The sequence below is a fragment of the Panthera onca genome, chromosome X (genome assembly GCF_046562875.1).
Source record: "Panthera onca isolate mPanOnc1 chromosome X, mPanOnc1 haplotype 2, whole genome shotgun sequence".
Classification (NCBI taxonomy): domain Eukaryota; kingdom Metazoa; phylum Chordata; class Mammalia; order Carnivora; family Felidae; genus Panthera; species Panthera onca.
The window spans coordinates 71,347,760-71,373,295 of record NC_138357.1 but is presented as its reverse complement, the minus strand read 5'-3'; the positions used below and the strand labels follow the sequence as shown (position 1 = coordinate 71,373,295).

At 40.7% G+C, this 25,536-nt stretch overlaps 1 protein-coding gene across 7 annotated transcripts in view; it reads left to right on the top strand.

Moving 5' to 3' along the window:
* The window catches only part of TAF1 (TATA-box binding protein associated factor 1), a 90,783-nt gene extending 65,988 nt beyond the window's left edge, over positions 1–24,795 (top strand). For 3 of the 7 annotated variants that reach the window (XM_081794211.1, XM_081794212.1, XM_081794210.1), the window contains exons 34-40: positions 13,957–14,024; positions 14,364–14,480; positions 17,648–17,776; positions 18,626–18,727; positions 18,995–19,151; positions 20,212–20,389; positions 22,992–24,795. In XM_081794211.1, coding sequence (XP_081650337.1) covers positions 13,957–14,024; positions 14,364–14,480; positions 17,648–17,776; positions 18,626–18,727; positions 18,995–19,151; positions 20,212–20,389; positions 22,992–23,211 — 971 coding nt within the window. In that variant the 3' untranslated portion in view covers positions 23,212–24,795. Of the gene's footprint in view, positions 1–7,415; positions 7,547–13,956; positions 14,025–14,363; positions 14,481–15,926; positions 16,137–17,647; positions 17,777–18,625; positions 18,728–18,994; positions 19,152–20,211; positions 20,390–22,991 lie in introns of those variants that run through there. The other 4 variants (XM_081794214.1, XM_081794213.1, XM_081794215.1 and 1 more) reach the window with 3 other exon arrangements.
* Positions 24,796–25,536: the final 741 nt, after the last annotated feature.

Here is a 25,536-nt window from a genome sequence, read left to right as displayed (position 1 = left end):
CTGCATTTATTTTGTTCCATTGATCTATGTATCTATCCCTCTGCATTGTACCATGATTACTGTAGCTATACACACACACACACACACACACACACACTCACTCACATATATATAGTAAGTCTTGTCATCAGGTAGATTAATTCCTCTCACTTTATTCTTTTTTTTTAATTTTATTTTTTAAAATTTACATCCAAATTAGTTAGCATATAGTGCAACAATGATTTCAGGAGTAGATTCCTTAGTGCCCCTTACCCATTTAGCCCATCCCCCCTCTCACAACCCCTCCAGTAACCCTCCGTTTGTTCACCATATTTATGAGTCTCATCCGTTTTGTCCCCCTCCCTGTTTTTATATTATTTTTGTTTCCCTTCCTTTATGTTCATCTGTTTTGTCTCTTAAACTCCTCATATGAGTGAAGTCATACGATTTTTGTCTTTCTCAATAATTTCACTTAGCATAATACCCTCCAGTTCCATCCACGTAGTTGCAAATGGCAAGATTTCATTCCTTTTGATTGCTGAGTAGCACTTCATTGTATATATATACCACATCTTCTTTATCCATTCATCCATCAATGGACATGTAGGCTCTTTCCATACTTTAGCTATTGTTGATAGTGCGGCTATAAACATGGGGGTGCATGTGTCCCTTTGAAACAGCACACCTGTATCCCTTGGATAAATGCGTAGTAATGCAGTTGCTGGGTCGTAGGGTAGTTCTATTTTTAGTTTTTTGAGAAACCTCCATACTGTTTTCCAGAGTGGCTGCACCAGCTTGCATTCCCGTATTCTTTTTTTTTAATGAAAGGTAAGTTTGTGTTTGTGTTCAACAAGTAAAAGTAATGAGGTAAAATATTTAATTCATATTCCAGTAGATTGAATTGTAAGAGACCTTAAAATATGTTATGTAACAGGTCAGTATTAACTATTTAAAATAATAAAGATTTACATCAGTTTAATAACTTCAGAGAGGTTATTTCTTTTAATGCATTATAGGCAAACATGAGGTACCTAGAATGGTCTCAAGACATCACCTTAGGGATGGGGAGACTGTCTTGGAAATGGACATGAGGAGCCTCCAGAAATCTCCCCCAGTTCCAGGGCCATACTTGCAAAGTGGTGAGAGAGAACCAGATGCCCCCTTAGAGGGCTGTGGACATAAATCCCAAGGGAGTGGAGGCCAGGGAAAACTTGGGTACAGGTAGTTGCAGAAGTTTCTGGAAATAAGCAGGAAAGCTTGAAGACCTGCATGCTTTGCTGATGTCTGATAACAGCCTAAGGAGCTCTAGCTTTACCAGTGGATAAATTTGTTTGATCATTTTATATACTGTTTCCTTTCATGTCCTCTTTCTCTTGTCCTGTTCAGCTTCTTCTCTTCAGTGTATACTCCTGTTCATAAGCTGAAATTCTTACTCTTATTTTATTTATTTTTTGTTAATCATTGGCAGTTTCCTACTGCTCATTTTATTAACCACACCGTCACTGTTTCCTCTGTTACCTCTTCTGTTCAGACTCCTGTATCTTTCATTTATAATAATCTGCCTTCACAAATAGATTTTTAATCATGTTTCCTCTTGTCTTCATCCCTAATGTGTGTGTATTTTTGTCTTCTCTATCATCTTGATGTTCATTGCCTTCTATTCCTTATCCAATTCATTCATCATTTATTCAGGTTTTTATTTTTCCACCTTCCAGTATTTAAATCCTTTTTTTCTCTTTCCAAATTAATTACTTTTCCCTTATTCATCTATTAATGTTTCCACTCTAAAATATTTTGAAAATTATTCTATTTTAATAATATTCAAGGATATTCGTACTTTTTCTCTTTATTATTTCAGTCTCCCACACTCCCATCTTTTGTTTTTGTTACTGTGAGTTCCTTTTTTTCTCTATCATGTCCACTTTTCTTTCCTCCTTACTTCCTCTGTCCTCACAACTGTTTTGTTGCTTAAATCTTTGATTTTTTAAAAAAATATTTTTTAATTTACATCCAAGTTAGTTAGCATATAGTGCAACAATTTCAGGAGTAGATTCCTTAGTGCCCCTTACCCATTTAGCCCATTCCCCCTCCCACAACCCCTCCAGTAACCCTCTGTTTGTTCTCCATATTTAAGAGTCTCTTATGTTTTGTCCCCCTCCCTGTTTTTTTTTATTAAAAAAAAATTTTTTCTTAACGTTTATTTATTTTTGAGACAGAGAGAGACAGCATGAACAGGGGAGGGTCAGAGAGAGAGGGAGACACAGAATCTGAAACAGGCTCCAGGCTCTGAGCGGTCAGCACAGAGCTCGACGCGGGGCTCGAACTCACGGACCGCGAGATCATGACCTGAGCCGAAGTCGGACGCTTAACCGACTGAGCCACCCAGGCGCCCCCCGCTCCCTGTTTTTTATATTATTTTTGTTTCCCTTCCCTTATGTTCATCTGTTTTGTCTCTTAAAGTCCTCATATGAGTGAAGTCATTATATTTGTCTTTCTGTAATTTCGCTTAGCATAATACCGTCTAGTTCCATCCATGTAGTTGCAAATGGCAAGATTTCATTCTTTTTGATTGCCAAGTATTACTCCATTGTATATGTATATATATACATACACCACATCTTCTTTATCCATTCATCCATGGATGGACATTTGGGCTCTTTCCATACTTTGGCTATTGTTGATAGTGTGGCTATAAACATGGGGGTGCATGTGTCCCTTCGAAACAGCACACCTGTATCCCGTGAATAAATGCCTAATAGTGCAATTGCTGGGTCATAGGGTAGTTCTACTTTTAATTTTTTGAGGAGCCTCCATACTGTTTTCCAGAGTGGCTGTATCAGTTTGCATTCCCATCAGCAGTGCAAAAGAGATCCTCTTTCTCTGAATCCTCACCAACATCTGTTGTTGCCTGAGTTGTTACTGTTAGCCTAAATCTTTGATTTTTTAAAAATGTTTTTAATGTTTCTTTATTTTTGAGAGACAGAGACAGAGTGTGAGTGGGGAAGAGTCAGAGAAAGAGGGAGACACAGAATCTGAAGCAGGCTCCAGGCTCTGAGCTACCAGCACAGAGCCCAATATGGGGCTCGAACTCACAGACTGCGATATCATGACCTGAGCCAAAGTCAGATGCTTAACCAACTAAGCCACCCAGGAGCCCCCTAAATCTTTGATTTTTAATTCATGTTTCCATTTTTCCATTTACTGTAATAACTTATCTTTCTCCTTCTTGGTATGTTTTGTTTTTTTTTTTCATTTCTCTATTTGCATTGCTCTGCCATCCAATTTCTGTCACTTGTAAGGGCTTTCTGATATTTAGGTTACATGAATTTATATCTAGGTTTTAAGACTTTTTGTTATTCCTATTAGGGAGGAAATCCTTTTCCTCTACTCCCTTATGTTGGGTATGGAGGCATGCAACCCAAGCTGACAAAAGAGTTGAATGGGAGATAAACCCCAAATTTATTCATGTGTCTGTGGGAGTTCACAAAAGTGTAGCTCGTGAATAGCTAAGATCAAGAGCTTATGCACCTAACTTCTAAAAAAAAAATGGGAAGGGGAAGAAAGGGCTTCTATGGGAAGAACAAATTGGTTTCTAGGGGAACAAACAGAAGATAAGAAAAGTTTGTGATGATTATTGTCTATGCAGGTGTGAGTGGTATTTTCCATTGTTCTCAAGCTGCCAGTGAAGGGAATTTGTAAGTGTCATTCCCAGAAGTTTCTACTTTTAGTGACATAGGGGAAGCGCCTAGCAGGCTTTCCCTGCACCTGCATCTGTTGAATCTCAAATGTCTTAAGGTTAAAGTAATCTTCTGAGAGTCAGCTGGGTCCCCACAATCCTATCTAATTGTTCTGGTAGCAGTTTCTTACTTAGAAAACCAATGCTTCTAAATGAAAACTTCTTTTTTCTTGATTTCCTAAAATCCCTAATTTAATGCTTTCTCATTCTTGACATATATCCTAATATATTTTCTATTTCTTGTTAGGATTAACTTTTTCCATAATCCTTTTTGCACCTGTGCCTTTTTTTTTATTTGCACAATTTTCTTTAGGTTTTTGACTGCCCTCACTTGCTTTCTTTTTGTCTTTTCCTGCTCATTCTGTTCAGCTCATTTCGTCATTTCTCTCCTGTTCTGTTCTGTTTCTAGTTGCACTTGTACCTTCACATTCATTGTCCCTCCCTTTTCTTTTCCATTTTGATTAACCATTGTCTCCTGATTTTAATTCTCCTTCTCATTTATTTTAAACATTCTCTTCAATACAGCCTTGTTTTCTTATTTCTTAGTTCTTCATCCTCTTCTAATCTAACAAGATTTTAGAAACAACTTGTCAAGCTCAGTGTAACAAAAGGGTATAGATTTTGTTGGAAATTGTGTTGAATTTTAAATATTGGTGAAGACTGTCACTTTGTGATGTAGGGTATTACGATTTATAAATGTTCTATGTAGAATATTTTCTTTCTTAACAGTGTTCAACAGATTTGTACAATTTTACCCAAGAAATTCTTGCACAAATTTGAGATTTCATAGTATTATTATTACAAATCCTAAATTTTCTAAAATTACACTGCCTAAAGAAAATAACTTCCAAAATAATGAGATGTGTTACCACTTTAATACTTTTCTCTAGGGTTTTAAACTTATTTTCAGTGTTGACCATCTTAAAATCAGTGAATAATGACAATTACATCTTTTCATTTTCTAGAATGCTTATTCTTTTTTGTTTGTTTGTTTACCACATATATTAAGAGCTAAAATGCAATAAAATGTGTGGACGTGATAGTTGGTATAGTTCTAACATTATTGATTTAAAAGAGCATTGGGCTTCATGATTTATTAGTTTGTTCTATGTTTATATTAGCTAACTACCTTGCATAAAGTCAATAATCTCCTTTATGTTTATAATATATTAAGGGCTTATATTTTTATAATAAATGAATATTGAATATAAAAATTATTTTTGAGAGAGAGCTCAAGTGGTGGAGGGGCAGTGAGAGGGGGACAGAGGATCGGAAGTGGGCTCTGCACTGACAGCAGCAAGCCTGATGTGGGGCTCAAATCACAAACCCTGAGATCATGACCTGAGCCAAAGGCTGACGCTCAGCTGACTGAGCCACCCAGGTGCCCCTCTCCCTTTATTCTTTCTATAAATTTTATTTTTCTTTTGCCTTCTTACTCATATTTTAGAGAAGTCTTTATATACATACAGAGAAGTCTTGCCAAGATTTTGGTAAGAATTGAGGTAAACCTGGAGATCAGTTTTGGGGAAAATTGACATGGTTATTGATCCTGTCTTATTGTTCATACGTATTAGATCTCTCTCATTCTTTTTAATGTATCCCATAGCATAGATATACGTATCAATTTATTTAACCATCCCCCCCCGTTGGGTATTTAAAGTGTTTGTATAATGCTGGCTTGCAAACCTCTTTTCACTATTTTTATATTTCATTGATATTGTGCACTTATAGGAGTATTTCTATAGGAAATTTTGATATATGTTCTAAAATTGTGTTCTAAAAAGCTGTACCTCTTTATAGTGAAAAACAACAGCAAGGAGAATGCCTGTTTCCCTACAACTTCTACAACATCGGAATTATCAGTGTTTAAAAATCTTTACCAATGAAATTATTTCTGTAAATTCTAGTATATAACTGAAATGAAATTTTTCCATCTTAAAAAATTTCATGCTCCTCAAAAAAATCAAACCATACAGAATTATAAAAAGTGAAAAGGAAAAATTTTCCCATCTTTCTCCTTTTCCCCATCCCATTCTCTAGAGTGGCCACTGCCAGATTTGATGTGAAGCATCCTGGACCTTTTTCTATACATACCAATATACTTTTTTTTTTTTTTTTTTTAAATTTTTTTTTTTTTTTCAACGTTTTGTATTTATTTTTGGGACAGAGAGAGACAGAGCATGAACGGGGGAGGGGCAGAGAGAGAGGGAGACACAGAATCGGAAACAGGCTCCAGGCTCCGAGCCATCAGCCCAGAGCCTGACGCGGGGCTCGAACTCACGGACCGCGAGATCGTGACCTGGCTGAAGTCGGACGCTTAACCGACTGCGCCACCCAGGCGCCCCACCAATATACTTTTTTGACAAAAGAAATCACATATTTACATTTTGTTCTACAGTTTCATTTTTTCACTTGATAGTATGTTATGGACAATTTTTCATTCAGGTAAGTATGTCATCTTGTTTAAGTGAAATCTATTTGTATATGACTCAAAGGAAAAAGAGCTAGGGGTGCCTGGGTGGCTCAGTCGGTTAAGCATCTGACTTCGGCTCAGGTCATGATCTCACAGCTCATGGGTTCAAACCCTGTGTCAGGCTCTGTGCTGACAGCGCAGACAGAGCTTGGAGTCTGCTTCGGATTCTGGGTCTCCCTCTCTCGCTGCCCCTCCCCCACTTGCACTCTGTCTCTTTCTCTCTCTCTCAAAAAATGAATAAACATTTAAAAATTTAAAGGAAAAAAGGGGTGCCTGCATGGCTCAGTCGGTTGAGCGTCTGACTTCGGCTCAGGTCACGATCTCACGGTTTGTGGGTTCGGGCCCTGCATGGGGCTCTGTGCTAACAACTCGGAGCCTGGAGCCTGCTTCAGGTTCTGTGTCTCCCTCTCTCTCTGCCCCTCCCCCGCTCACGCTCTGGCTCTCTCTCTCTCTCTCAAAAATGAATAAATGTTAAAAAAATTTTTTAGTAAAAAATTAAAGAAAAAAGAGCTAAATGAATGTCATTATGAATGTTTCTGCAAAAGATACTGAAATTGAATTTCTACTCTAAAAAAAATATGCTGTGGCTGAAGGGAAAGGGAGATTGTCCAGTGGTCGCTGCCGTTTGAATTTTCATTTCTATGAGAATACTGCTTTGTTCAGGAATTCAATTTCTACTTAAAATTTGATAGGAAATATACGATGTCTATAACTTGCTAGCCCTCTTGTGTACTGTATTGAGCTAGTAGATAGATAGCAATCTGGTATAAGGCAGCGTCTCCCTGAAGTCTTGTGCTTGTGATGAGTAAGATGGTATAATATGCCAAAAAGCAAATATGTACCAGAATATATTAAGGCTACAACAAAGTCCATATTTAAAAAATATCATAGGAGAAAGTAAAGATTATTACTTACTAAAAGAAAAAGGAGACTCAAGAGAAAAACAGGCTTTCTTTCAGCTCTGGAGTTTGTGTAATGTATTTTCAGGGCACCTCTGTGGTGCCAGGAGAAACCAAACAAAACCTGAACATGAGGGATACAAATCAGTGTTAACTTCCTCCATGTTTATTCTTTATAAGCTATTGTAGTTGATAACATGTAGAGTTGGGCCAAAAGTACAGAAAGAAAAATGGCCACAGGTAGACTTAGTGGTCTAAATCTAATAAGTGATTGCTGTAAGCTACGTGTAGACAGGAACCATGTCTGTCTTTTATCCCTGGTGCTTAGGGTAACGTTTGGCACATAGTAGAGACTCAGTAAATATCTGTTGCGTGAACGAATGGCCAGAGGTGGAGCTGCAGTACCAAGAAAGGAGAGTGGTGCTTCAGAAGCCATGGGATTAGAGTTTTAAGGAAGAAGTAAGTATCGGCTGCAAACACAACACAGGGCTTCCAAGGTCAAGTATGAAAAATGTTCACCAGATTTGGCAGTTAGCACATCACTGTTGACTTGAAGAGAACAATTTTCATGAAGTCTTCTTTAACACTGCTTCATTCTCTGACACATTGCTACTTCCTCTACAGTCCCTTATTACTTTCTCCATCATTGAAATTGTGAGTGTATAATCTTCATGAGGCGCTGAAAGGCATCAAGGTCAAGGACCTGTCTTGTTTTTGTTAGTTTGTTCTGTTTTGTTTTTTAATTTTTATCTTTATATCACCAGAACCTGGCACTGTACTTGGCTTAAAAATGCAGAGTTAAGGCCTGTTATGAATTGTACTCTACAGGAAAAGGTGTTTTAAAGTCATTATGTGGTTATTTTTTCCAATGGCTGTAGAGATATGATGTGACTGTTTAGCCAAGACTGTGTTATATGTATTTTTTTTTTATTTTAATGTGTATTTATTTTTGAGAGAGAGAGAGAGAGACAGAGTGCAAGTGGGGAAGGAACAGAGAGAGAGAGGGAGACACAGAATCTGAAACAAGCTCCAGGTTCTGAGCTGTCCGCACAGGGCCCAACGCGGAGCTCAAACTCGAGAACGGTGAGATCATAACCTGAGCCAAAGTCAGATGCTTAACCGACTGAGCCACCCAGGCGCCCCGTATGTATTTTTTTAAGTTGCCGAATGGAGTAGTGGTTCATTTAGGAAAGAAAGAAGCATTTTCAGGTTCTTTAGGGCTTTTCATCAGATAGTCCTGAATGTAAATCATACCTTTGTCCAGTGAGATTTATTACCCCAGTTCCCCTCTGGATAGTTTCTGGCTTCTTGAATTTCTGGTCCAGATTCTGAGTGAGGTTCTGTTACTCCAGTTTGAGAGATCAGACCTCTTATCTTGGAAACTAAACATCTTAATTTGCATTTGATCCACATTCTACATAATGTAAAGAGCCTAGCTACACTCTCGAAGATTAGATTTACTTCTCTTTTTACCTTTTCTGGACCTAGTTTGTGATAAATATCTAAGAATTGAGAGAGTTCAAGCTCAGTTTCTTTGGGATCTGTGGACCATTGCATAGTTTCTTTAGGAATTAGCTATATGGATTTCTTCTCTTTTTAAATCTGGCACTGATTTTTTTTTTAAGGGAGCTTTCTACTGCTACTAGGATTTGATTTGATTTTTTAATTTTAATGATTCACATTGGAACACGTGTGTATCCCCCTGCACTGTTCACTGTCAGATAATACTTTAGGCTTGTTTTGGTAGAGTACTCATTTTCTTAGGAGGAAGGTTATTTTGGGTATTGACAGAAAGATTCTCAAAGGATATGTGAGCTTGAGAGTGATCACAAACATCCTTTTCTCCTTGGTTGAGCAGGACTGCTCACCAACTTGACTGGTATTTTCACTGAAACCTTTCAGGAAGCAATAATACTTGTTTTCCCTCTCTCACCAGAACCGTGAAGCTTGCAGCTTTCTTCTCACATCTCTGCAGAGGTCAATTAACTTAGAAATGACAAAAAGAATTTTCTTGATTTGGGTGGAAAATCCGCTTTCCTGAGCTGTCATTAGAATTACCACTACTTAAGGACATTTGGATTTGAATTCTATATGATTCTGTAGGTTACTGCCAATCCTTATTTGAAATAAGGCCAAGTATAGATTTATTTCCTTGACAAGACATTTGCAATTACACTGCTCTAAGGAGAGAAAGAAGCAAAGTATATTTGGAAAAACATTTCTTTTTATAAACGGGTAGCTTCTTCTCCTGTAGGGCACAGTGATAATTCATAGATGACCTTATCTTTCATTCATTTTTGTGTTGTTTTGGGAATCACTCGTTAAAAAATTAGTTCTGTTTTTCTGTATTGTGACCCTTTAGGGACTATGAAATTGAATTCACTTTCCACTTACTCCTTTTCCCCCTACGATAGCTCCAGCACCTTTATTATTCCCACAGAGACCCTGTTAGTTTATATGTCTCTTTGCTGGACTCCTCTTTTCTTCCTAATCTGTGAAGCCTACTGTTGACCATCCTACTTCTAGTAAGTTCCTGACTGCTGCAGAATAGAGAGCAGTATTTTTAGCTTTATGGAAATGGTGTGGTTATAGACCCTTTTGAGAGTCTGATGAAAAACCATGGATCTTCCACCCAGAAAACTGTATATTACATATAGAATTTTGTTTAGTTTCTGTACATTCATGGATCTCTTTATCTCATTACCACTCCATTCAAGAATTCCTGGGATAAGAAAACATCTGGGTGTCTTATCCTTTTGGGGTGGGTATGCATTTATTTATTTATTTATTGGGGTGTCTTGACATACAGTGTTATATTAATTGCAGGTGTACACCATAGGGATTCGACAATTCTATACATCGCACTATTCTGAACACAGTAGTGGTGACAATAGTCGCCGTCTGTCAGCATACAACACTATTGCAATATTATTGACCATGTTCCCTATGCTGTAGTTTTCACCTCTGAGACTTATTTTAGAACTGGAAGTTTGTACCTCTTAATACCCTTCACCTATTTCACCCATGCTCACACCCACCACCCCTCTGGCAACCAACAGTTCGTTCTCTGTATTTTAAGAGTCTGTTTTTTGTTTGCTTGTTCATTTTTTTTTGGGGGGGGGGTTTAGATTCCATATATAAGTGAAATCATATGGCATTTGTCTTTCTCTGTCTGACTTAGCATTATACCCTCTAGCTCCATCCGTGTTGTTGCAAATGGCAAGGTTTCATTCTTTTTAATGGCTGAATAATACTGCGTTGTGTACGTGTGTGTGTGTGTGTGTGTGTGTACACCACATCTTTATCCAGTCATCTCTTGATGACACTTGCACTGCTTCCATATCTTGGCTGCTGTAAATAATGGTGCAAAAAACATGGGGGTGCATGTATCTTTTCAAATTAGTGTTTTCATTTCCTTTGGGCAAATTAGATATTTTATCCTTTTTTGGTCATGTTAAAAATGGTTTGCCAACTCCACCACCATCTTTTATCAAAAATACTTCAAAGCTATTTTGCATTTAGTAGAGTAATAGAGTTAAATAGCTGAACCCCTTGTCATGCTTGAGAGCACAGACTTAAAAACTGAGAAGGCACACAAACAGCTAGCAATCCAAACACATGGACAAGGACAGGTATATCAGCTATGTAAATAAGTGTGTGTGTTTTTATATATTTTGGGGTTATTATTAGTGGGTATTTCTTTAGTTATATGCTGCAAAGAAAATGGGGAAGGAAGAGGTCCCATCTGCAAAATATTTTTAATGTGTATTTTTGATAGAGAGACAGAGTGTGAGCAGGGGAGGGCAGAGAGAGAGGGGGAGACATGGAATCTGAAGCAGGCTCCAGGCTCTGAGCTGTCAGCACAGAGCCCGACGCGGGGCTTGAACTTACAAACCGCAAGATCATGACCTGAGCCGAAGTCAGATGCTTAACCAACTGAGCCACCCAGGCGCCCCTAATTTTTCCTGTATTTTAAAGAAGAGCATTGAGGTGTTAAAAGGTTAGTTGAGGTTTAGGTTTCAAAACTGAAGTCATGTAAGGTCTGTATTCTTCATGTATAGGCTGGAATTGTAACTACAAGGCAAGTCCCCATAGGTAGCGTTGTCAGCGTACCATAAGCAGTTCTTGTTGCATTGGCTTGCAGAAGGAGGCCTGTGGCCTGTATGCAGCCTATTTACTCGAGCATCCTGTATTGCTATCAACAAGAGCAAGCTTATCTGAGAACTTTTGCAGTCTGTCTCCCTCAGTATTTTGAGGACCAGGCTACTGGTGGCCGTAGGAGATTAGAGCTCTGGAAATTTGAGCTGCGGGCTTATCACTGAAACTGTCCTTGATGGTGAGCCAGCTCTGGCTGGCTGTATGTGTGTCCTAAATATCTTGATGGAGGACTTTGTTTTCTTTCTAGTTTATTTTTGTTTGGCACAGTCAGCTTGTGTAAGGATACAACTTTGAAAGAATACATCTTTGAAAGAACACATGGCCTGAGATTTTAACTGAAAGAGACTTCTTTGTTCATATAATAGCTTATAATAATCAGAGTAGGTCTGGCATGAGAGTTGCACATATACATATGGTGTATTTTTTAGCCTTTGCATCCTAATAAATACTAGGTTTAATTCAGGGATCACCTACCCTGTGAAGCCTTTCCTAATTCCTTTTTCCCCTCTCACTTCCCAGAATTGGCCACTTCCTCCTCTGTGCCTCTACTAAACCCTGTATGAATTTTTTCACTTCATTCTGTTGCCCTATTTGTTTAAAAAAATTTTTTAATGTTTTATTTATTTTTAAGACCGAGAGAGAGCATGAGTGGGGATGGGGCAGAGAGAGAGGGAGACACAGAATCCAAAGCAGATTCCAGGCTCCAAGCTGTCAGCACAGAGCCCGATGCGGGACTCGAACTCACGAACCATGAGATCATGACCTGAGCCGAAGTCGGACACTCAACCGACTGAGCCACCCAGGCGCCCCTGCCCTATTTGTTTATATTCTATCTTACTGTACTAGACTTTAAGTTTCTCGAGGATATGGTCTGTATCGTCCTCATTTCTGTCTGGCACATAGAAAGTATTCAAAAATGTTTTAAGAATGAATGAATGGGTAAATGAACAGTATATTAAAGAATAATTAAAGTTAAGGATTAAAACCTCAGATGCCTTCAGGGTCTAGGCATAAATGAGTTAAGCAGACCTGGGCTGGTAACCTGCAGAACACACACCTTATCTAAAAGGGGCAGCTGCTCCTCAGCCCTGGCCCATTGGTGCTTTGTGGGAATGATGGCTCTGTGTGGCCACATCTTTTCATTCTTCAAGAGAAGCCAGACATTTGGGGTTTTACATGAAATTTCTTGCTCATTAAACATTGTCAACTAAGTACGATTTTTCTAAACTTTTTATTGAAGTATAATTTACATACAAAAAAGTGTTTATGTTATAGGTGTATAGCTCAATCTGTCTTCACAAACTGAAATGATTTTTTATGTGGGCTAAACAAAACTGGATTGACTTCCAAGCCACCAGTCTGCAACCTATGACAAAGGCCATGGGGGAACTGTATAGTCTAGTTAAGAATCACCAAATTGGGTGGCTCAGTCAGTTAAGTGTCCAACTCTTGATTTTAGCTCAGGTCATGATCTCACGGTTTGTGGGTTTGAGCCTCGTGTTGGACTCCATGCTGACAGTGCAGAATCTGCTTGGGATTCTCTCTCTCTCTGTTCCTCCCCCACTTGCTCGTTCTCTCTCTCAAAATAAATAAACTTAAAAAAAAAAAAAAAAAAGAATCACCAAACTGGTAAAAGTGTCTCGAAGCAATGCGTGGACTTTATTTGGATTTTGATTCAAAGAAATCAAATGTAAAAGAACCTTTATGAAACAATTGGGGAATTTAAATATTGACTGGGTATTTAATAATATTAAAGAATTATTGTGAGTTATTTCAGATGTAATATAGTTGGTTTGTTTTTTTTATAAATATAGATTCAATTTTTTAGAGCAGTTCAGAGAAAAATCGAGTGGGAGGTACAGAGTTCCCATATACCCCCTACCTCCACATATGCATAGGCTCTCCCATCATCAACATCCCCTACCAAAGTGGTATGTTTGTTACATTTGCTGAACCTACATTGGCACATTATAATCACCCAAAGCCCATAGTTTACATTAGGGTTCATTCTAGGTGTACATTCTGTGAGTTTTGACAAATGTATAATGATACATATCTACCACTGTAATATCATATGGAGTATATTTTAGAAGAGTCCTCAAAAGGATGCCTGCGTGGCTCAGTTGGTTAAGCATCTGACTTGATTTCAGCTCAGGTCATGATTTCAGAGTCATGTGATTGAGCCCCACCTCTGGCTCTGTGCTGCACATGGAGCCTGCTTGAGATTCTCTCTCCTTCACTTTCCTTCTCCCTCTCTCCCTCTGCCCCTCTCCTGCGCACGCATACTCTCTCCATAGATAGATAGATAGATAGGACCTTTTAAAAAAAGAAGAGTCCTCAAAGACATGTACTAAAACAATTTGTGGATGAAATAAATGAAATGATACTGGAATTTGCTTCAGAAATGATACTGGAATGTGCTTCAGAATAATTTGGGAGGAGTGTAAACGTTGAGGTTTAAATGAAATGAAACTAATCCTGTATTGGTAATCATTGAAGCTGGGTAATGGGTACATGAAAGTTCATCATATTAGTGTCTCCGTTTTGGTATGGATTTGAAATTTTCCACCTCCAAAATTAGAGCAAGAGTCCAAGTTAAAGCCGAAGCATGATTTGAGGCTAGGATACCATGGGACACTACTGCCAGTGCCAGAAATAAATTTCTGGAACTGAAGTCTGCAAAGGTCATGGCATTTTCCTTTCTTTTGTAGGGCCCGAAAGTCAGTATACTAAGACTGCCCAGGAAATTGTGAATGTCTGTTACCAGACACTGACTGAGGTACGTGGTAGGGAGGGGGTCCCCTTGGGATGTAGCATCCTGGAATCTCTTTGTTCCCTTGGGTGAGGAGGCCTTCCCTGCCTATCTGATTTTCAAATGTAACCTCCTGCCCCCCCAACCTCACCCCTCATCCCTTATTTCCTTTCCTGCTTTATTTTCCTGACTAGCACTAAATGTTCTTAACAAACTATGTAATGATTTACTGTAATTATCGTATGTGACCTGCCACTGGAAATAAGGTCCATGAAGACAAGGATTTTTGTCTGCTTTGTTTACTTTTATATCCCCAGTGCCTAAGACACATGTTCAGTGAATTCACTAATATTCCTTATTTCTCAGTATGATGAGCATTTGACTCAACTCGAGAAGGATATATGTACAGCTAAGGAAGCTGCTTTGGAGGAAGCAGAATTAGAAAGCTTGGACCCCATGACTCCAGGGCCTTACACACCTCAGGTGAGTTTGAAGACTAAGAACTGCCTCTTATAGTTTGCTTATTAGTTTGGGAAATTGGGAGCATGTTAACAGATACATTTACTGAGATACCCTTCTTCTCTGTCCTTCCTCTTCATATGCCTTTCGTGTGCTTTCTTGTCTTCTCAAAGGCTAAGGTGAGTGAGGGCCATGGGTCTTGGTGGCCTTGTTGAATCCAGAAGAAGCAGGTGTGGGATGAATGAGTGGGGTGGGGCCTTAGTTGTTTAGGCAGTGTTCACAAATACCAGATTCCTGACTGCCATGGCCAAACGTGTCTTCTGGAGTCTCTGGAGTTCCCTTGCCCATGAAATGGGGCTCGAAGACTTCCCTAAAGTATAGAATTCTCAGTTACAGACATTGGCCACGTTGTTCCTGTGCCTTATAGGCCTGATGACTCATTCCCTCTGAGGTATCTCAGTGTAGCTCAGACGTCACCCATTTTCCTGGATTGACTCCTTTTCCTTATAAATGAAGACTGGTAACATTTATAACTTTTTTAAAGTTACATGTCAAAAGAGTAGGGAGCAAGATTAATAAGAAATTCATAGTCTTTGTGTTGAATATATTGAAAATTTTGGACATAAGAGAGAGTATGTTTCCAGATTTCAAGAATAGGACTTATCAGAATATGGCTGGTGCTTGGTTTCTGTATTGAAGGCACTGTGGTAAAGTGGGAAGTACATGAATTTTGGCGATGAAACACGCCTGGGTTTGAATCTTAATTCTGCTATTACCTAGCTTTGTGAACTTGGGGAGTTAAGCCCTTTAACTCTGTCTTCACTTCTCTAAAATGTACTTTCTGAGATGATTATAAACATCAAATGAGTTAATTTGCCTGGCACGTAGTAGACATTCAGTAAATGCTTCCTTGTCTGTATGACAACTGTCTACAAAGTTCTGAGGAGCCCTTTCAAATTTAGCCAAATATTTTAATGCAAAATCCTCCCTGTTCCCACCGGAAAACTTTTTTTCATTCTACTCTGAACTGATACTGCCACCTGTGTGCTCTGTGTTGGACTCTTGCTGTTTGTATCTCATTCGTGCACCCTCCTTCTCTGTCTTTTACTCTCTTTCACCCCAAAACCTAGGTGGCTGAGGGGCCAAGTATAAAGAGCCCTAAGATACTTCTTCCAGGCCCAGAACAAGGGAAGGCTCTTGGAGTATGTGGGCAGATTGGGGCTGGGGGGCTTGGGTGAGTGATGTTGCCCAGGAAGGCCCTTTTTGCTAATAGGCCCACAGCTCCTGCAAGGCCCTTTCTGGTAAGTTAAAGCCTGGGTTTTGGCTGTCATTCCTCAGAAGAGTGTAGCCACGGAGTGGCACGCGGTTTGCTCTAGTCTGTGACAGTGGAAACCTAGTCCTCTGTGAATCAAACCCTTAGACCCAAAAGTTATCTTCCTTTCTTTTCCTCCTGCTCCCACATGGCCTCAGGTGGATGAGGAGAGCCTGGCCACTGTTCTCCCTCCTGAGCTGGAGCTGTTGCCCAGGCCAGTCACAGGGGCTCCCATGAAGAGTAGGGCGTAGATGGTGCCTCTTCATCACTCCCAAGTCGCCCTCTCGCCATTGCCTTCACTCATATACACATCTTGAAATGTAAGCCCGGTGCGTTTTCCCTTACCCTGAGGAAGATGAGTCTGAGTAATTGTCCTTATTCATCACGACTTTCAAACCCAAATGTTACGAAAGCGTGTTTGTGTAAGTTTAACCTGTTGTAATTCTGGTTGTATAGAAACATAACAGTAATCATACGTTACTTCCGGCCTTAAATGGTGGTAGTCAAGACTGTATTTTCACTCAGCTGTTTCTACTGCTCTCGTGTTGCATCTCACATTCTGCTTAACACTATCTAAAATTGCTCACTTTGCAGTTTCCCACTAGCCCCTCATTCCCTGATCTTCTCTTCTGTTCAGCCACGAGTTTATCTGCTCTGAATGCTTTCAATTCCGTTTTGCCTCTCTTTCTCCAAAACCCTCTTCAATCAGCCTTGCTTGTTTGCTTTAAAAAAAAGAAAACCCACAAAGTAACACCAATGTGGGGTTTTTGTTAAACGCAACATGTTCATTTGGAAATAATAAAGGAGAAATAAATTACCTAGAGTTAAGTCCACCATTCAGAAAGAACCAATCGCTGTGAACATGTTGGTTTGTTTCCTTCAAATCTGCAGTGTGATATGTGTGTGTGTGTGTGCATGTGCACACAAGTGTATATAGACACACTTTATTTTAAAGTTTTTTAATATTTATTTTTGAGAGAGACTGTGAGAGCAAGCAGGGGAGGGGCAGAGAGAGAATAGTTTTTGAAAACGTGATTTTTAAACAGCCGCGTAATATTTCTGCCCTTCGCCAGATTTTTAGAGAACTCTTTCTTACTTCTCCAGCCTGTTGTCTGTCAGTTCCTCCTGCCCTCCTGTCACTGAAAAGTCCATTTGCTAAATCCCTGTTCTCTCCAGGACAGGGAAGAGGGAAGGGATCTATAATTTATTGAATACCAGGCATAGGGTAAGGAGCTTACACATACCTCTTCATTCTCCCAACAACCTTAGGAGGCAGACATTATCACCCATGTTTTATAATTGAGGAAACCAAGGCTTAGAGTGATTAAATAATCTCTTGAAGTTACTCACCTAGCAGGTGGTGGAGCCAGGACTCAAACCCAGGATGTTTTGTTCCAAAGCCCACGTTTTTTCACCACACCATTTTGCCTCATAGCATCATCCTCTGATGAGCTCATAAACGATTAACCCACTACATGCTCTTGTTGGAATTGCAATTCCTTTATCCCATTTCCTGTTAGATGTCTCTAAGCCAGTCAAAATTGAACAGGTACGAAGCCCCAGGTCTGAAAACAATAAGGCAAGGCTTAGAAGACACTAGGTTATTGAGCAGAAAGGCTGTCGGGACATAGAATTGCCCCATAGCTTTGATGCTTTTCCACTTCAGGCTTCAGATCATATACATCAGATGCCTCTCTGCTAGAATGAGCAGCATTTGAAAGATTCCCAAAAACCTGTGCACAAAGCTGTGTCAAACTATTTTCTCTTTAAATGGATTGCTCTGCATGACCTTCTTCTGCAGTGAATGCTCTAAAGGGGAGTTCTGTATTTCTTACTCCCTTTTCCTAAATAGAAGCTAAGTTGTACATTTGTGCCACAGCCTCCTGATTTGTATGACACCAACACATCCCTCAGTATGTCTCGGGATGCCTCTGTGTTTCAAGATGAGAGTAATATGTCTGTCCTGGACATTCCCGCTGCTGCCACTCCAGAAAAGCAGGTGACACAGGTAGGATGTTCTTTTTCTCTTCATGACATTGGTGATATGCTTTGGTGGGGAGTGGGAGAATGGTGGTGATATATGACATGTATCATGGATGATTAGGCCCTTTTGGCCCTAAGAATGAAGCCTTACCAATGTGATTTCAAGGCAGGCTGGTGGCAGGTCACATGACTTGCGTTGTCTTCTGTCTGCCCCCACGGGCAGAGTCAGGCACAACAGAACTTCAGGGAAGGCACAAGTATGAAAAGTGTATGAGGCATCAGAGCAACCTCACAGGTGACTAGAAAGACCAACTAACTGCATTCAGAGACAGAGTTCAAAATAATTGGCCCTGCTACTGTACTGTATGTATGCTAAATCTAAATTAAAATTATTTATGAAATTCAATTAAATTTGAGAGATTGGCCTGTTCTAGAGGTGTCAGAAGATACTCCTCTTCTGAAGCCAAAAATCTTACTGGCTGTATCAGCTGACCTCAGTCAGGAGATTTGTTCCACTGGAGAGTACAAAACCCAGGACAGTTTTTCTGTCCCAGAGAATCTGACAGAAGCTAAGGAAAGCTTCAGTTAGGAAGGAAGAGTCTCCTTGTGATGATACAGCAAGAGTAGACCAAGGACCTTCCTATTCTTTGAGTCTGTTGTTGTTGTTGTTGTTGTTGTTGTTTTAACTCTACCAGTGATTTCCAAAGAATGAATGGGACGAAGCACACATGCCTTGAGCTATGTAAACAGCCCCCACTAGCTGTGCGGTTGGCTGGGATATCAGGGAGGAGCATCCGTCCTGGGTGAGAGCCTTTGGTTAACTCCTCCTACAGGCACGTCCCTCAATGATGTGCTATTTGTGTTCCTTACTCAGATGCGCCAGGGCCGAGGTAGGCTGGGCGAGGAAGACTCTGATGTAGATATTGAAGGGTATGATGATGAGGAGGAGGATGGGAAACCTAAGACTCCAGCCCCAGTGAGTATGCTTACAGAAAGCTTATGGTTACATTATGCCCTTATATGATAGGAGCCCCACTAGTACAGGGCAGGCAAATCCCAGGGTGATACCAGAGAGTCTCCATAGTGAGGCCCAATCCGACTTTAATCCTTGGAATCAGCTAAACCAATCTATCCACCACAATTACTTAACTTCTTGTGAGGCAGCAAGGGTGGTGCTGGTGGTGGCTTGTGGTCTCTCACTCGGTCCCTTGATGGGACTTTGACCCCAACTGGTCTTGTTCAGGAAGGTGAAGATGCAGATGGTGATCTCGCAGATGAAGAGGAAGGAACTGTGCAGCAGCCTCAAGCCAGTGTCCTGTATGAGGATTTGCTTATGTCTGAAGGAGAAGATGATGAGGAAGATGCCGGCAGTGACGAAGAAGGAGATAATCCTTTCTCCGGTAAGTCGTGTTCCTTGGTTTCTGTTCCGGGTAGCTCACGGTAGCACCCTGAGGACTGGAGAGGAAACTCCCAGCCACATACGCTCTTACCAGAAGCTGCTCTTTTCTTGCAGTCCCATTACTAGACTCAGAGGACTGAGCACTCACTTGTAGGATTACATTCATTAGCCTTAGAGGAGGTGAAGAGATATAACCTAGAGAGTGAAAAAGACGACAGTGGGAAAGGCAATGCCTGAGTAACATCTGTGAGTTGAATACTTGACGAAGATGGGAAAGAAGTATTATATTCGTAACAGGGAAGGAAAATAAGAAAGACCCCGCTTTACTCAACCAAAAGAAAGAATGAGATCTTGCCATTTGCGACAACATGGATGGACCTAGAAGGTACTATGCTAAGTAAAATAAGTCAGAGAAAGACAAAATACCATATGATCACTCATGTGCAATTTAAGAAACGAAACAAAACAAACCAAAAAGAGCTGAAACAGACTCATAAGTACAGAGAACAAACCGATGGCTGCCGCAGCGCAGCAGGGTGGGGGGCAGGGAAAATGGGTGAAGAGGAGTGGGAGGTACAGTCTTCCAGTTATGAAATGAATAAGTCACAGGAATAAAAGGCACAGCATAGGGAATTAGTCAGTGATACTGTAATAGTATTACATGTTGACAGATGGCAGCTACACTGTGGTAAGCATAGTGTAATGTATATTGTCAAATCACTGTGTTGTACACCCGAAACCAATACAACATTGTATGTCAATTATACTTCAATTAAAAAAAAAAATCCCTCTTGGTTTATTTTGTCAATTACTGGCAGTGGCAGAGAAAAAGTGTAGGAGATGATGGGGGAAAAATAACCAAGATTGGACTGCAATGAGAAAAGGAAGTGGTTATTTGGGTCCTGTTTCCAAACTACGGTCTTGCCGATATTGTCCCTAGGCACTCCGAGGTGAGGGATCCACAGTGCCTGTGTGGATATATGGCCGTAACTAGTTTTGGAAGACCAAGCCAAAGATGTTAATTCTGTCAAGCTTATCTCAGGCCCTCCTTCTTTTCACAGCTATCCAGCTGAGTGAAAGCGGAAGTGACTCTGATGTGGGGTCTGGTGGGATAAGACCCAAACAGCCCCGCATGCTTCAGGAGAACACAAGGATGGGCATGGAAAATGAAGAAAGCATGATGTCCTATGACGGAGACGGTGGGGAGGCTTCTCATGGTTTGGAGGATAGCAACATCAGGTAATTGGCAGCAATGTGCTACAGGGCTGTGGCATCAGTGCCCAGCTCTGATGTCAGAGGGCCCAGCATCAGATTAGTTTCATCCAGCAGAGATTTCCTGAGCACCTAGAGCCAGACACTGTGCTAGCCCCTTGAGGATACACAGAGGAGCAAGCCATATCCTGCCCTTGAGGACCTCACAGTCTAGTGGAGGAAGCTGATGCAAACAAAATCATTGGATATAATGTGCTAAGTGCTATAGCATAAGTTAAGTACAAAGTGCCAAGTCACCACTGAGGAGGGAGTACCTCACTCTGCTTGGAGTGATCACGGAACGTTTTGCAGGTGAGGGAACATTTGAACTGGACCTGACAGGCTGAATAGGTGTCTATTAAGTAGAAAAGTGGCAGCAGGTGAGGAAATCCTTAGAGACGGGACAGTATGTTCAGAGGCTCACTGAAATAGAAGAAGGATGTTCTCGAGTAAAGGGAGGTTGTTGGGAGGTTGTTGGCTCCAGAAGTAGCAGGGGATTATATTGCAGAGGACCTTAAATGGCATGTTGAGACATTTGGAGTTTGGGTAATGGGGATCATCACTTCAAGGAAAGGGAAGGTTTATGTGTTAAATAACTCTAGGGCAATGGTAAGGATTTCAACTGGGATGTGTTAGAAGCGTGGGGGAAAGGAAGGGACATACAAGAGCTGTTGAGAGGATAGATCAGTTGCATTCAGGAGGTAGGGAAGTAAGATATTTCATGAATGGGAATGTCACTGAGCTAGGAAAGAGGAAGAACAGGTATTAGATGAGGTGGGAAAGGAGGAGAAAATGAATTTGTCTTTGGATACGTTAGATTTAAGACATGTCAGATACATCTAGCCAGAGGTATGCAACAAGCAGTTAGGGTCTTTATTGACTCATTAAGCAAATATTTATATCACAACTTAAAGAGCAAGTAAGATGCGGTCCCTTCCTTCAAGGAGTTCAGGCTACTGGGAAACTTAGAGCAGGTAAATAGACAATCGTAGTGTGACGTGAAAGTGCTGTGACAGGTAACCACAGGGTTTTTCTGGGACTTGGGTAGGATTGGGGAAGGGGAGCCACTTAGAGGAGGAAACTGAGCTAACTCAGACTAGGAATTTAGCTAGGTGAAGAAGAAAGCAAAGGGCACTTCAGAGAGCCAGAACAACATAGGAGGCATGAAACAATTCTAGAGAATGCAGGCAGCTCCATGGCTGGAGCTTTTGATCCATGATCCATGTGATGGAACCGATTTAAAGAGGTAGGTAAGGATCAAATCATGACGAGTCTGAAAGTTTGGGGCAGACACTGAACGAGAGGTAGTAGCAGATCTACATTTTGGAACGATTGCTCTGTACCCCAAAAGAAATGCAAATGGCCCATAACTGTGAAAAAAATAATGTTCCTAAGAACCAGAGAAAGTCAGTGAAACCACGAAATGCAATATTTTGCCTCTAAGATTGAGAGATGAAAATGAGTGATAATGCCCAGGGTTGGAAGAACGTGAGGAAAAACATACCGTGGTGGGTGTGAGAGAGGTATAGCAATTTATCCTTATAAACCAAAAACTTTAAAAAATGGGCATTCCCTTTGGCCCCCATCGTTCCATGTCTAGGAAGTTATCCTATGGCAATAATAAAACACCTTCATCAAGACACTTGTACAAGGAGTTTCATCACAGCACTGTTTTTAATAGTGGGAAAGTTGGAGACAGCTTAAATAGCCTGGTGAGAGACTTGTTGCATAAACCCTGTTACAGCCGTATAGCAGAACACCATACAGCTATCAAAATGATGCTCTAGATGTATGTTTATTGATGTGGAAAGATGGTCATTATAATCACTAGTGAAAAAAGCAGATTCCTAAAAGACCTTGTAGAGTATTCCAATTTTGTCAAGTAACAAAATGGTTAAGCATCTAAGTGAAGTACACAGAAAAAAAATTTGGAAGGTCATATACCCTAGTAGATTATCTCTGGGTGGTGGAGTTCTTGATGACTGTTTCTCATTTTTTCTGGTATTTACTCTGTCTTTTTTAAAACCAGTGAACATGCATTGCTTGTGTGATTTTTTTTAAAGTAAAATTAAGAATAAACAAAAAATAAAGAGCACTCTGGCGGAAGTGTGAAGAATTCATTGGAGGAGAGCAGGACTGGAGGCATGAAGACTGAGTTCAGTGGTGCAGGCCAGAGAAAACAAGGGACTAAGCTAAGGCAGGCAGAGTAGAGGTGGAAAGGAGGGGACAGAGAGAAGATCTGTTGAAGAAGTAGAATCTTCAACACTGTTGACTAATTAGAAACACAGATGAGTGAAGCTATAAATGGTACATGAAACCATGAGGCTGTGAGAACATGTATGGCCCCGTAAGCTGGCAGTGTGGTGTTTGGGCGCGCTTTATTTCGGGTTCTTAATGTATATTGAAGTTGGCAGGGCGATGTTTTGAACGGGATCGTTTTCCTCTTGGGGACCTGTAGAACAGTCCAGAATGAGTCATTTTAGTGTCCAGGGGAGGTGAGATGGGCTGATCCCTCGGTGGCACCGAGAACAGGACTGGTCATCTAGAGGATGGTGCCCGAGCTTGAGAGATGACATGTTTCTCTTCTCAGTTATGGGAGCTATGAGGAGCCTGACCCCAAGTCGAACACCCAAGACACAAGCTTCAGCAGCATCGGTGGGTATGAGGTATCAGAGGAGGAAGAAGATGAGGAAGAAGAGCAGCGCTCTGGGCCGAGTGTACTAAGCCAGGTCCACCTGTCAGAGGACGAGGAGGACAGTGAGGATTTCCACTCCATTGCTGGGGACAGTGACTTGGACTCTGATGAATGAGGCTTCCTTTGGGCCTCCTTGGTCAGCCTTTCCTGGTCTCCAGCCTAGGCGGTTCACCTTCCCTGATTTGTTTATGATTATATGGTGTCTGATCCTGAAATCACTGGATTAATTTATTAAGAAATAGTAAATAAATCATAATAAGTCACCTCTTCTGATCTTCTTGGGGCAGTGCCACACTGTGATTTAAAACCAAGCAACCCCTTCTCCCCTACCACTGACAAAAGGAGAGCAATCTTTTCTGCTTCCAGCACCCTCCTTTAGCTCTACTTACTGCTCTCGGTACCCCTTTTCCCTCAGGAAGGAGGATAAATGATGAAAGGAATAACAACTTTCTGTCCTCTTGGTGTCTTCAAAATTTGCCAAGCGTGCTGTCATCTCCGCTTTGTAATTTGCAGGCTGGAACGGGTGACAGCCCCCTTGCTGGGACAGAGAATTGGGTTCTGGTGGGCTCTGCGCCCCAGTAAACACATAAACCTATCGGACAGACTGCCCGTGGCTTTATTATTTATTCGATTATATGATGAGGCAAATGGCTACCAATCTTTGAAACGGCCTATATGTCAGAAATGATCCGTTGCCTTGTGAATGTGTTCTGTCCCCCTCCTCCCCAGGGGAAAGGGTTCCTTAGGGCAAAGACTATGTCTTCTGTTTCTTTTCATGCTTAGAACATGGGCCTATGCATAGTAGGTATTAGGTAAATGTTCCCAGAATCATAACATCCTCAAGAGATTTGTTATTGAGCGTCTCCTCCATGACAAGAACTCTGTCAGATCCTTAAGATGTAAAGGTAAAGACGACACGTTGCTTTTGCCGGAAGAGCTCGCCTTCGTGTTGGGGGAGGGGGAGTGGAATTCAAAGCATGTTTATAAATCCTTACAGTGCTCTGCGATGAGTGCAATTAAGAAGCTAGACACAAAGTATAGGGGAAAACAGAGGAGTAATCATGTTCGGAAAAACCAGGGAAGTCTTCCTAGAGGTAATTTGTAAGCTGACGGTTGAAGAATCAGTAGGAGCTTGCCAGATAAAGAAAAGTCCAGGCAGAGTGTAACATGAAGTGAAAAGGCCGAAGTCTAGAGATAGCAAAGTGTGTTCCTAGATTGATTGATTGTGCCTGCCTTGTCCCAGAAAGGATGAGAGGTGATTTATGCTGGAATGGCTAGAGATGAGCCTGAAAGACGCAGGAAGCATATCCTTGACGATAATAAGTGTGATTTATATATTATGGGAAATGATGAATTCTGGTGGGATGATTGAATCAGATTTGTGTTTTAGAAATTTTCTGTACATTGGATGAAAGAAATTGAAGAACCATATGTAACAGACAATTGTGACCCCATTTTTGTAAAAGCCCAAACCACGTGTGTATTTATGTGTGTGTATATACTTGTATATGCAAAGGAAAAGATTTGAAAGGAGGTATGCTAAACTGTTCACAGTGATAACCTCCGGGTATTGGGATTGGAGGGGAGGGGGCAATATAGCTTTATGTATACTGGGAAGGTATTGTGCTTTTATTTCTGGATTGCCTAAAATTTTTTTATGAGTATGTACTATTTTTCTAATAAAGTTTAAAAAAATCCAGCAATAGTGTGGAGAGTGGTTTGGAGGGGGACAAATCTCGTTCAAGCAAGGGGAAATGGAGCCCAGTGTAGAGCCGTGACATTAAGATAGGGAGGAGGGGCATGAATTTGAGAGATCTTCAGGGGAGCAGGCGGTGCAGAATCAACAGGACTTAATGACCAGTTGGCATTCAGAGGCAGAAGAAGAGGAATGGAAGATGACAGAATTTTGGTTTGGGAGATTGGGCGCGGGTACATGGTATTCATTCATTTGTTCACTCAACATTTATCAAGCCCCCTGTCTTTATCAAGCAGTGTGTCTGATGCTGATACAAAAGTGAGGTCTAGTTTCTGATTGCAAGGAACTTAAGGTCTATAATGAGACACAGACATGTAAATAAATAAGTTTAATAAGACATGATCATTGCAATAAATACTTAACAAGGATCTGTGGTGACAGGAAGGAGTTTCCAACTCTGCTTGTGGAGTAAGGATGGGAAGGTTTCACAGAGGAGACCTTTGAGATGGATCATGAAGAGTAGGTAGGAGTTTGCCAGACAGAAGGGAGCAGAGGGGAGAGGGCATTCTTGGCAGAGGGAGCAGTGCTTCGGGGCATGAAGTTGCACGGTCTGTTCATGGAACAATTAGTTGAGGATGGGTGGAGTAGACAGAGCATGTGTAGTATAGTCATTACAAATCTCAGGATCAAATGTTCGTTTTGTTTTTATTTTTTTAATTTTATTTATGTGTTTAATATGATTTG